This window comes from Rhinichthys klamathensis, unplaced genomic scaffold, assembly GCF_029890125.1.
Source record: "Rhinichthys klamathensis goyatoka isolate OS25496 unplaced genomic scaffold, OSU_Roscu_1.1 h1tg000055l_1, whole genome shotgun sequence".
NCBI classification, from domain to species: Eukaryota; Metazoa; Chordata; class Actinopteri; order Cypriniformes; family Leuciscidae; genus Rhinichthys; species Rhinichthys klamathensis.
The window spans coordinates 1,743,110-1,756,412 of NW_026606600.1; the positions used below are offsets into that span (position 1 = coordinate 1,743,110).

A 13,303-nucleotide genomic window follows, 5' to 3' on the forward strand; every position below is an offset into this window, starting at 1 on the left:
GGCCAGAGCCGACATGGCCATTGTGACTTTCATCTTCAGTATGTGGAGATTCAAGATCAAACGGTGCGACATTGTGAATAGCACTAAGCTTTAAACTTGCTGCACTGTGTGCTCTTGCTAATGGGCACCTCTTACATGATGGCTGACGAGTGTGGGTTCAGATGACCATTGAGGTTAAGTCATAGTAAGGGCGTTTCATATATCTGCACAAACCTGAAGTGCAGATGAGAAAGGGAGATAATTTGATTTCAGAAGAATAATTTAAACCTTAATGCCATTGTGTCCTGCTGTAATGGATCAGTTCTGTGGGATATGTAATATTATGCTTGTTCTCGGCATTACTTTACAATTGTATACATTACAATTAGAAATGGATTTTGTTACCTCCAGACCAAGAAGAAAATGTGAGGAAACAAGTTTTATGTAAAACAAGGGAAAACAACTTTTATTACATTGAGTTTAAGGGAAAATTAAATGAGATCTTGTCAAGATTTCAAGTAGAAGACGTTTGTTATATCGAGATGTAGAGAAAATGAAGTTATGACCATGACAACCCTAGTGAAAAATACATATACCAAAATGTATTTGAAATACATTTATTTTATGCTAAGTATACTACAAAAACATTTACATATTTATGAACTTAATATAAATACCCTGCAATTGTACTTTTGGTATACTGAATTGATATACTGAAAGTCTGCTAAATTGGAAGTACTAATTTTGTACCTAATGCACTTTAGTTATTCAGAAATAGTGCTGAGGTCCAACTAAAGATATACTTAAGTATTTGATTGTGCTAAAATGGAACTATTGCAAGTATACTTTTGGTACACTTTAAATATATTGCATTTAAGGACTGATATGTCAGTAAATATGCTAATAGATTTGTACTATACTTAGTATGAAATGTATTTTAAATACATTTTGGTATAGGGTTTTTCACTAGGGAACATAAGACTGAATTAAAGAATAATGCTGTAACACCAAAACAATTAAATTCTGCTGAATATTTTCTGAAATATTTGTTGTAACCATCACAAAATGTTACATCACAGAACATGTTTGGATGTCTTTCTGTTGTTCACTTACCAGTTACAACAAATGCTGATACATAATGTACAGTATACATAGTCTTTGCAATCAAACGTCCACATTTCTTTTGTAACCAACACCTCAAACTGTTAAAAATGTATTTGGTCTTGATAGTACTGCAGGTGTTGTTGTGTAAGTGAGTTGTATAAAAGTTAAGCATGCTTCACTTAATACACTTTCATTTTGATCTTATTTTCTGGCCTTTGATCTGCACAATACTCAACCTGTGTGTTACGTGCATGCAGCATTCCCCTTTATCCTACATGCCCTCTGTTCATTACATTTTCCCCAGGGTGGGCAGTGGCAGCAGAGGTCTGATTTGCAGATGAGTTGGCATTAATCTCTCTAAGTATGCTCTGTAATTTCAAAAAGAAGAGGAGGTTAGAGAGAGATTAAAAGGTTAAGATTTCTGCCATTGAACTCAGTAGATCAGAGAGGCTTGGAGTTGTGATTCGAGGGAAGCAGCTGGTCAATTATGCGTGACTGGATCTCTCAGTCTACCCTTCTACTTCAGTTTCAAGACCCTTATTGAATGCCAAGGAAAATGCACTTTAAGAAATGTGAATGTACACTTTGACTTGGTTCCAGAACTTGTAATCAGCTCAGCAAGGTGGATTGAGAGGCACTAGACAAGACATATCAGAACGTTCCCTTCAAACTTCTGATTGAAACACTCTTTTCATTTGCATTTAGGTATTGACATTCTTGTAGCATTCCTGTAGCAAGCATAGCTTGTAGCAAACCCAGACTGAACAGAAGAAATTCCCCAGAGAGGATTTCCACATCAAAGAAGGTGGAGCCCCAGAGCACATACACCTATTACATAATCACCATGCACCAATCGTAGTTTGAAGGCGTTTACCAGCTGGAGCAATCTTTTCCGGAAGGTTCAGCATGTTTCAAACTCCCGAAAACAAACTCCAAACGAACTTGAACTCATTGTGGCCTGATTTTGTTCAAAATGACATCACACCAGTTTATTCTTTGATTTTGCTTAAAGTATATCAGGGCCTTTAGATGTGGTATCCATGCTCCCATTCATCAGTCTTTCATCCACTCTTTTTTCTTTATGACGGGAGAAACTTCTTCACTTCTAGCCAGGGCACAGATGGATTTTTGTGTAGTAACCCTATACTGGGAGTGCTTGATAATGAACCTGTCCTAGTGGTCCTGTTCAACAGAGTTCAGTAATTGCCCAAGATTTTCCATCATTATTTAGAATGACTAGGTGAAAGATAGTAAGGGGATGTCTAGTGCGAGAATGGGGACAGAAGCTTGCCATTAAGCTTTTATTGCAACATAAGACAATATAAGACACAAGGAAGCAGTATTTGGATAGGGAATGATGTTTGCATGTTGAGTTGATAATCAGAATTGTGATTCATGCTGCATATGTTAAGACTGAAACTCTAGACTTCCTATATCAGAGCACAGACATGGTGCAATGGACTCATGTGGGTCTTGACCCTGGATCAGAAGAGGTAGAGTTTCTCCATGTGTTGTATCCATAGTCAGATGGCTAGCCGGATCACAGATGGATCAGAGACCTCCTCCTGAGCCTGATTCTGGAATAGCTGCTCTGTGTTCAGTGCCAACTGTAAATCTGGACCTAGCGTGCATGGCCTCATGGATCACTTCCAGGGCAATAGATTCAGCCTGGATGCTCGGAAAGAAAGTGAGCCAAAAAGTTTGCTAACTTGCCACTGTCTTTCAATATACTTGTTTTACTTCCTCTGGAAATCCTCTATCCTTCAAACACCACCTTTGTTTGATTCACACAATACCTTCTGATGTTCTGTTGATAGACTCTTTGCCCCTCTACTACAGGTCTCTTGCATCTCATTGAACTAAAAACATGAATGCACACAAACTCATGCCTCTCTATCCTTAATATAAAACATAGTCATGACACTAAACTGAACCCAATTTTGGCTTGTAAAGAAATTTGATGGTTTTAGCTAATCTGTTAATCTGGCAGAGCATTGAGGCTGGGTGAAGAGTACTTATTGTGTTTATTGTGACTGATTTAAGGATAATCTTCCCACATCAGCAGCAGCCTGCCACACTCTTCCTGTTCAAAACATTAACTCACTGAGGGCAAATCCATAGTAATTAGAGGTTGGGTGGCATCTGCCTAATCCACTACTTCAGTTTTCACTCTTACTTACGAGAAATTTGGGCTGCCTTGCAATTACTGTTGGCTTGTGTAAACACTGCTGTAACTCTTCAGTGAGTGCAGTGATCCTTAGTATTCAATCCTTGTTTAGCTGCTTTGTTTGTACTTTCTACATATAGTTTGGTGGTTTACCAGTTCCAGTGAATTTAGTGTCATTGCATTTTTTTATTACAAATAGTCTGAGGAAAATCCCCATGTGGCAAAGCCTAAGTAAAAAACAAAACAAAGCTCCTCTTCTTGTCTGAGGACTTTTCCACTCCATTAGAGTTATCCTCAGGCCGTCCTCACTGGCCCTGGGCACAGATTTAGTGAGAAACCTGCTGAACTTCCTCTGTGGTCTAGTCTCACATGAATGACTGTAAGATCTTCTCCAGGAACAGCCACCAAAACTATAGCATACAGGCCTAATGAAACATAAACATCGATGTAAATCTTCCTGGGAAGCTAAGTCTCATTGTACACCACTATATGAAAGTATTCAGATTCACCCAACCCACAGTTTGGTCCACTTGTGCCGTTTTCCAAGCTGACAAGCTTCAGTTCAAACACATAGACAATCTAATTTAAACATCCCTCCAGTGCAACATCACTAGTAACACTGTGGTGTCGTCTCTCAGTCCCAATGGAGCCATAGCCACAAAAAAGCACCAGACACTCTGGCACCGTCTCCCTTGCTGAAATACGAGGACATTGACAAGACCTTCAGAAACAAGTTAAATTTCAGTTTGACTGAAGCAATAATTTAAGTGTTTGAAAATGTTATGAAAATGACTGAAATCAGTGAACAGTAGTGTGTACTTGGATAGACAGAAACCTGTCACTTGATTATAACTGACCTATGATCATCTCTCCTCCACAGATTCTTCTTCAGGGTAAAAATCCTGGTGTATCATGGGAGTATACTTTACCCCATCCAGAGAAAAAGCACAACTACACTTGGTCTGTGGTGCGCTCTGACTGCTCAGCGCCTTGTGCTGGGGGTGAGTCGGTGCCAAATGTACTGTGCATGTTTGTTTTGTTGACACAAGTGTGAGAGAGCGGAGAGTTTTGTGGTTGTGTGTTGTTGAGAAAGGAAGTGTATGAGTGTGTTTGTCCAGGTCCATCAAATGCACCTTTGTGAGCAGGACAGAAAGACAAAAGTGTGCCCCTCCTTCCCTTCAGACCCCCCAATCTCATTGGCTCATCTCTGTGGTAGTGGCTCCTCCATTCACAGTCAGTTTTCTCTGAGTGTTGGTGGCAGACAGACCGCACTATGACATGCCCAGAGCACAGATCTCTATCTGCGCTCTCACACGGTTTCATTCATGCTTTTCTTTAGAGCAGATCTCTGAGCAGCCCCTCCTGGCCTCTCACACTGACAGAGGCCCAGCTTTGTTTGCCTCAACAGAAGCCACACTACAGTACTGCCATTCATCCTGAGCTCCCATAATCCCCAGAAAGACCATTCATGGACAGTGTGCTCCAAGCTTTCCTTTTCAAAAGTTTGCTCTGATGATGCATTCATTTATCTGAGATGGATCTCTACAACATATCCAAAGAGAGTAGATGCAAAGTGTTTGTACTCATCCGCCATCCCATCTGTTTCTAACTCTCTCTCAGGTCGGGTCTCGACGAAAGCCCTTTGTCTGCAGGATCAACACACGCAGGTCAACTCTTCGCTCTGCAACCCTCAGACCAGACCTCTGGTTGGTTCTCACCTGTGTAACACACAGCCCTGCCCTGCCTAGTAAGAGTCTCTCTCTCTCTCTCTCTCTCTCTCTCTCTCTCTCTCTCTCTCTCTCTCTCTCTCTCTCTCTCTCTCTCTCTCTCTCTCTCTCTCTTCTCTCTCTTCTCTCTCTCTCTCTCTCTCTCTCTCTCTCTCTCTCTCTCTCTCTCTCTCTCTCTCTCTCTCTCTCTCTCTCTCTCTCTCTCTCTCTCTCTCTCTTCTCTCTCTCTCTCTCTCTCTCTCTCTCTCTCTCTCTCTCTCTCTCTCTCTCTCTCTCTCTCTCTCTCTCTCTCTCTCTCTCTCTCTCTCTCTCTCTCTCTCTCTCTGTGTGTGTGTGTGTTGTGTATGGCTTCCCTGTGCCATACTTGCTTGAGATTTGGCCATCTTTCAGTTCATGCATTGAAATTTGAATTGAATTGATCATGCACGGGTAGTTAAATTGGGCAATTAAATTAAATTGCAATTCTAGAACTTCAGAATTACAATTCATAGAAATTTCCAGAAATGTGATTTTAGTGTGGAAGTGTTTGTCCATAAAATAAAAGTCAATGTATTAAATATAAATAAATAATAAAACAAGACATCTTAAAGTTTTTGGGAACATAGTGAAAAATAAATATACCAAAATGTATTTGAAATACATTTATTTTATGCTAAGTATACAGCAAATACATTTACATATTTATGTTCTTCATATAAAATATTCTGAAATTGTTCTTTTGGTATACTGAATTGGTATAGAACTAATTTTGTACCTAATGCACTTTAGTTATCAGGAAGTAGTGCTGTGGTCCAACTAAAGATATACTTAACTATATATGATTGTGCTAAAGTGGAACTATTGCAAGTATATTTTAGGTACACTTTAAATATCTTGCATTTTAAGACTGATTTTATACAGAGATACTAATAGTGATATTAAAACACATTTTAGGCTTGATATTAATAAATGTGCATTGCACAATAAAGATGAACTCCTAATAAACTTTAATTATAATATTTATATCAGTAAGTCTCAAGCGATATGCCAGTAAATATGTTAATTGATTTGTAGTATTCTTAGTATTAAATAAATAGATTTTAAATAGATTTTGGTATAGATTTTTTCACTAGGGGATGTAAAGGAATTACAGAGATTTTTTTGCCATATTTTGACATTGACTAAAATGTAGGGTGGGGACTTGGTTTTATAAATCGGTTGTTGATTGTATTGAGACAGATCTTAATGCGAGCTTGCAGTCGATTGTAAGGAAAGAGCAGGGGTTTAAGCAGACAAAATGATCGGAGAAGTCCAGCCGTCACCATAGAGAAGTCTGTTTTTTTTTTACTGGAAGATCGAGTTGTGACATTTTGATTCATCATGACTACCAAAAATAAAATAAAAAATAAAATGCATGGATTAATCGTTTAGAAAAAGATCAATTACATGCATTAAAAAAAAAAAAAAAAAAAGATAGGGTGAATTTTTATTTAATCTCAAATAAGTTTTTTTTTAAGTTTAGTTATTTTAATTAAATTTAAATTCTACACCATGTTTGCTACCTCCATTCAAATAAAAACATTTAAATGGAATTTTAAAAGCATTCTTATTTCCATTCTCAGTGTTGTCCAACCATGCTCTCCAGCATTATTGATGGGCAAGGTGCCCTGGTATGTCTGTCTGAAATCAGCTGTGGTAGCTTCAGCTTGAGCAGAACCCAACTTAAAGCTCTGAAAAGTCACGTTCTCTCTCTGGTTCTCCTCTCTGTTTTATTCCTTAAAGAAAACAGGATTAACATAGCCTCCAGACAGGGACTGACTGCTCCCTCACAGTCCAAACTCCAGCTCCAAGCCACAGCCTGCCACCTCTTAAATTATACAAACACAAACCCACATACACACATATACGCAAACCAGCTTTCTCAATAAGGCATATACTCACACAAATTATAGTCTCGCGTTCTGTCTTGTCTTTTGTTGACTACGGTGAATTAATACTCGAATATTCCAAGAATTGGTGTCATATTTATCGAAGACTCCCACTTTATTTACAATGAGAGTTATGATTGAAAAGGATAATGTTATATTTGGAAATGAGGAGGATAAATGGAAAAAAAGTCACTTAAGAAAAGACACTCTTAAAGATATTTTTACATGGAAAAAGAGACAGAAAAGTGGGGACTGTCTCACTAGGGACCCTGGGAAAACATTCTCAGCCTATAGGTGTCAGAAACCTTCTCTGGGCTCTGGAGACTATGAAAGGAGCTGCTCAAAACAGCCTTTCTCTGGGTGTCTCAATCTGCCGGTCTATCTTCCTTTTGAGATTCCTGCTACCATTCTCAAAAGAGCAACACTCAACTCGACTTGATTTACTGATCTCTTGCCTTACAGAGGCATCTACATACCCAGCATCCTTCACTTGCAAGGGTGAAAGGCATTGACACACCATTTTGGCACTCAGATAACAAATCACTCCTCCTGGCTTTCCTCCCTCCCTCCATCCTTCTCACTCTCTCTTTCTCTCTGGCCTTACATCGTGTGAAATGTTGGCTGAGACCTATTATAATGTGCAGGCTATGGCGAGGCGATGCTAAAAGGGGAAATCAAGACCATATGATTGTTTCCTTACAGCAACAAGCTCTAACCGATTTGGCTTGTCCCATTCAAAGCCTGACAAATAGTCCAATAACAGTGTAATTGAAAACAACGGCAGGGTTGACGGGAGAGCAGCGTGTCTGCGGCGGTGCTGGATATGTGGAAACAGCCTGCACGGGTTCCCATCACTCACCACCAATGTCTGCCTGTAACCCTATGACACTTTAACTTGGTGAGCAGAGGTACTTTGATTACCGGTGGAGATTACCAGTGATCCCAGAGTCCTTCAGTTGGCGTCACACCTCGATGACATCACCATTCTGTGGGTCACACAATGAGTTAGTTACAGGATAAGGGATAGTTTCTCCAAGTATGAAAATCCTGTCTTCATTTACTCTCCCTCGTGCTGTTTTTAAACCTGTATTACTTTTTTCTTGTGTAGAACACAAAAGAATATATTTTGAAAATGTCTCTGTGATTTTTTTTATCCGTACAATGAAAGTCAGTGAGGTCTAATATTGTTTTGGACCACATTTACTTTCATATATCTTATTTTGTGTTCTGCAGAAGAAATAAAGTCATACAGGTTTGGAACAACATGAGGGTGAGTAATTGATATTAGAATTTTAATTTTCATCCATTTAAGAGCTTTTTAAATGAAGGTACAATGGGGTATTATGTTAAATCTTAAATGGCCTTATGCTTTTTCTTTTCTCTTCATGAGATTCCCACTATTCAAGATGGATTTTTTTTCTCTGCGTCTACTGTAAGGGTGTTTATTGTTCAGACAGACAGGTCTTAAATCCCACAGTTACTAATGACCTCCCCCACTGTATGCCGAGCAGAGTCTGTTTCCCTCCATTCTGAATGACATCACAGCCTTAGGATATCGACTTTAGACTCCCGAAACATTATTTGTGTGAGGCATTATGCACTTTGATTTATGACCGCAGAAAAGAGGAAAACTAAAAACAGGATGCAGGAAAGGGAAAATAAATAGACCTTTGGAAACACTTCCAGAAAAAGTATGGGCATGCATTCAAAACAGGAGAAAAAGACAGAAGCTTCTGCTTATCTTTCCAGCAAATATCTTTAGTGTTGACAGGTCTTCCCATGTTTTATTATGGAGCAAGAGAGACGGCATCCCTGTGGGGATTGAGCGAATCTAGCCGTTTAGGAATCGAGCGCTAATCTCCAGACTATGGCCTACAGGACTCAATCTGACAACGTGCTCCCAGCTGCAAACGCTGCCCTGCTGCTTCTGTGAAGCGAGGAGCACGGTGACTTCAAACATGGGCCGGGCCCATAAGCGGCCAGCTTCATTTGTCCCCTGAAATGTCATGAAAAGATTAATGCACATGCCTTAAAGACTTTTGCAGTGCTTTTCTTTCAGTTTCTTAGTGTTGCACGATTATATGTTTGCTTTTGTCTTCAACTGACACTCTTCAAGCTTTTACATTGATACAAAAGATTTTTTTATTTAGAATAAATGCTGTTCTATTCATCAAAGAATCCTGAAAAATAATCTATCACGGTTTCCACAAAATGTTTCTTGAGCAGCAAATCAGCATACTAAAATGATTTCTGAAGGATCATGTGACACTGAAGTTTAGGAATAAATTACATTTTAAAACATATTCACATGGAAAACAGTTATTTTCAATTGTACAATACTACAATACAACAAATATTTCAAGTGGTTTCTCCAAATTCAACTGAAAATGCAACTTTTAATGACTTCTGCAGTCTCAAAATTATTTAACCCCCTTAATAGGATCCCTCGCAACAGCACACATCTGCAAAACAGGTGTTGTCTCAAGCACACCTGATGCAACTAATCAAGGGATTCATTAGTTGCACCAGGTTTGCTTGACCTACAGACACTGTTGGAAGCATAGTTCACAAGTTCAAAGTTAAAAGAACAGTGGTTACACTACCTAAATGGGGCAGAAAAAGGAAGCTATCAACGGCTGCATCCAGATTTCTGAGCAGGTTCAGAAAAACCATTGAATGACTGCAAAAGACATACAGCAAGACTTGGTGTCAACAGTGACACTGAGGTTTCAGCTTGCACTGGCTCTTACTAAACGCATGCTGTTTCCATGCCAGAACTCCAAGACGTACACCACTACTGACCCAAAAGCACAAGAAAAGTGCTCAAAATCATATAAATAAGCCACAGAAGTTTTGGGATTCTGTTCTGTGGAGCGATGAAACCAAACCGGAACTTTTTGGCCCTATGAATCAGCGGTAGGCTATGTCTGAAAGAAGCAGAATGAAGCATATGCTGAAAAGAACCCTCAGTCTACAGTTAAGCATGGTGGTGATTCTCTGGGGCGGCTTTGAATCCTCTGGCACTGGAAACCTGCAGCGTGTGGAAGGCAAGATGGATTCATTGAAGTTTTAGGAGAAAACGTCATGCCATCATTGAGGAAGCTGAAGCTTGGACGACATTGGACCTTCCAACAGGGCAATGATCCCAAGCACACCTCAAACTCCACTTGGTTGCAGAAGAAGTCCTGGAAGATTCTACAGTGGCCATCACAGTCACCTGACTTGAACCCTATAGAAAATCTCTGGTGGGATTTGAAGAGGGCGGGTGCAGCATGCAAAAATATTACTGAACTGGAGGTCATTGCTCATGAGAAATGGGCTAAAATTCCTCAGAAACTGGTGTCTGGTTATACATCTCATTTGCAGCAGGTCATAACAGCAAAATTGTGTTCTACTAAGTAAAGATGCTTGCCATGAAGGGGTTGAATAATTTTGAGACTGCAGAAGTCATTAAAATTAGCATTTTCAGTTGAATTTGGGGAAACCACTTGACACATTTGTGTTGAGTTATTTGCTTGATTTGTTCATTGCAAACAGCTGAAAGTCTGTAAATTTTGCCAATAAACCTGCTTTGCAATAGGGTTGAATAATTTAAATTACAACATGATCACTGAAAAAAACAAAGACTTCTGTAATGAATAACAGTAAAGACAAATTCCTATATAATACAACTAAACATACCTAAAGTTTTTAATGCACAAGCTTTGGTTTGTTTAAAGTGATATTTTTAGCAAAGGAATTCAAAGTCGCGTGGGTTTAGGAAAATACATGGTTCTCTTAGAGCTCTTAAACTGACAAATGCTTCCAAACCAAAGGAATTCCACAGAGAATGCTAAAAAGTGATTTTGAATAAGTATGAATTATGGGTGCATCGTTTTGGGCAGACATGGAGAAAATGCCAGCAAAATCAGACTGTATCCGGAAATGTGAAGCAGTCCGGTATTGTCCCCAAAGATATGTCTCCTTTAATTGTATGGCTTGAAATATGCAAGTTATTGAAAGATTCCAGCGGTTTGCAGTGAGGCACGGCATGTCAGCTCTTTGACCAATGACACATTGTCATTTATGTGGCGAGGAGAGCACGAGGGGGAGTGAAAAGGCATATTGTGCCGTGGATCGTGTTTCTTCCCTCAATTAAAATAGTAGTTTAACCATCTCCCTCCAATTTGTCAGATGGCTGGAGAGAAAATTAAAGGATTTTTCTCAGCTCCGTGGCTCAGGTCTGTGTGAGTGGTTGGGTGGAACCGGGTCTTCTAAGAACTCGACCCGGGGCGTCTGTCCGGTGTTGCGGCCACGGCTCTTGTCATAGCTGTCATTTGCTCTAATCTCTCCCTGGCCTGCCCAGCTCTATTTTAAAAGCCTCTTTTCATCCACAGCCAAGAGAAGCAAAGACATAGTTGCAATCTGAGCACTGGAAGAGAGCTGCTGTGGCATCAGTTTAGCCAGTATTTTGTCATGTCATATCCTTTAAGTAAATTTCAGTTAACAAAAATAACATTTTATTTGATGAAAAAGTGCAAAATGAAATATACACATTTTACAAACTTTTGTCAGATTTCTCTTTTGTTGTTGGAAGAAATTAAAACTTTTGTTCAGCAAGGATGCATTCAATTGAACAAAAGTGACAGTAAAGGCACCTACAATTTTACAAAAGATTTCTATTTCAAATAAATGCTGTTCTTTTGAACTTTCTGTGTATCACCAAGTCCTGAAAAAAAGTATCAGTTTCCAAAAAATACTAATCAGCAGAACTGTTTTCAAAATTGTTAATAAGAAATGTTTCTTGAGCAGCAAATCAGCATATTAGAATAATTTAGGATCATGTGACACTGAAGACTGGAGTGATGCTTCAACCTGTCAGCATTTATCAAAAACGTTAACAATGTCCTTGTTGTGAAAACCTGAGCTGAAATAACTTTGAGTACATAACTGAAATGCAATATTCTGTCAATTCGTTATGCTTTACTTATTAATTTTCCATGTTTAAGTGTGCTACGGAAAAAGTGCATTCGCAACGTGACTTGCACATTCTGACTAGAGCTTAACAATTTTTTTTTTACCTAATGATTGGCCATAGGAGGGCACTATTGCATTCCCACAAATAGTGCCCAAAAGCAAATTTGACATATTGAGTATTCAGAAAGAAGCCATTGATTCATTCCAGCTTTTGTTCATCATATTGCTGCAATGAAACGGATTAATCTATTACAGAACCTTGGAATGTCTCATTTACTTGCCAGTGAAATATTTTGTCATGTGAAAATTTCATAATTAGAAATCATATTTATGAATTTAGGAGGTGTGCATCCATTGATAACGTTTAAACTCTTAAGCTGGAAATGTGATGTGTGGTGTATATGCCAATGTGAGCCCACAGGGAGAGGGTGGGTGCAGACAGATGTATGTGTTTTTTTATTAGTCTTTCCATCATGTCGTTTACAGAGTAATCAGTTCATAATCTAAACAAAATCTACCTAATGTAATGATCATTAATGAAACCCTTGTGTGTGTCTAAGTGTGTCAAGTACCTGTGCCATATGGGTGTAAAGTGTCCTCTTCCATGTGAAAATATGTTGAAATGTTGAAACATAAGGCTCGCATCTGAAGGTCAATTTGTTTGTCTTGACAGTTGGACGACAGGCAAATGGGGAGTGTGCAGCAGAACATGTGGAGGCGGGCAGCAGACACGAAACATCCGTTGCATGAGGAAGGTGACATACCAGCGTGAGGAGGTGACAGCTCACTCCTTATGTCCAGTAATGGCTCCGGCTCAACTACAGCCCTGCAACACACAGGCATGTCCTCCAGAGTGGAGCACTGGCTCCTGGTCACAGGTATGTTTACATGCACATGCAACCTACATAACAGGAGGTCATCGTGGGGTGCACAACTAAAGTAAAAAGACAAAGAAATCCTCTGCTAGGACCTCTGCTATTTTCACTGTATGTGAATAATTTGCCTAATGTGTGCAAAAATGTCGACACGATTATGTATGCTGATGATACGGTAATTTTTACACATGCCAAAAGTGCTGATGAAGCATCCCATCAGCTTTCATTTGCTTTAAATGATTTGCAAAAATGGCTGATTGATTCATGCTTGTGTCTTAATGTTAAAAAGACCGTATCAATGTTTTTTAGTAAACCTAAAACAACTGTGGCCACAGTAAAAGTTTGCTTGGATGGACAAGAATTAATTAATGTTGAGGAATTTAGGTATCTGGGAGTTCTGATAGACTCAAAATTATCTTTTAAAAAACACGTCAAAAAAGTTGTGAAAACTGTAAATGTTAATTTACGGAACTTTAAACAGATTCGTACATCATTAACGGATACAGCAGCGATCACGTTCTTGCACTCTATGATACTGGCTCATATTGAGTACTGTATCACAAGTTGGTCTTATACGAGTCATGCTGC

The 13,303-nt window shown here is 39.1% G+C and overlaps 1 protein-coding gene across 2 annotated transcripts in view; it reads left to right on the forward strand.

The window, feature by feature from the left end:
• adamts18 (ADAM metallopeptidase with thrombospondin type 1 motif, 18) overlaps positions 1 to 13,303 on the forward strand; it is a 97,355-nt gene that overhangs the window by 75,942 nt on the left and 8,110 nt on the right. For both annotated transcript variants that reach the window (XM_056248451.1, XM_056248452.1), the window contains 3 exons: positions 4,131 to 4,251; positions 4,871 to 4,997; positions 12,514 to 12,718. In XM_056248451.1, coding sequence (XP_056104426.1) covers positions 4,131 to 4,251; positions 4,871 to 4,997; positions 12,514 to 12,718 — 453 coding nt within the window. The remainder of the gene's footprint in view (positions 1 to 4,130; positions 4,252 to 4,870; positions 4,998 to 12,513; positions 12,719 to 13,303) is intronic.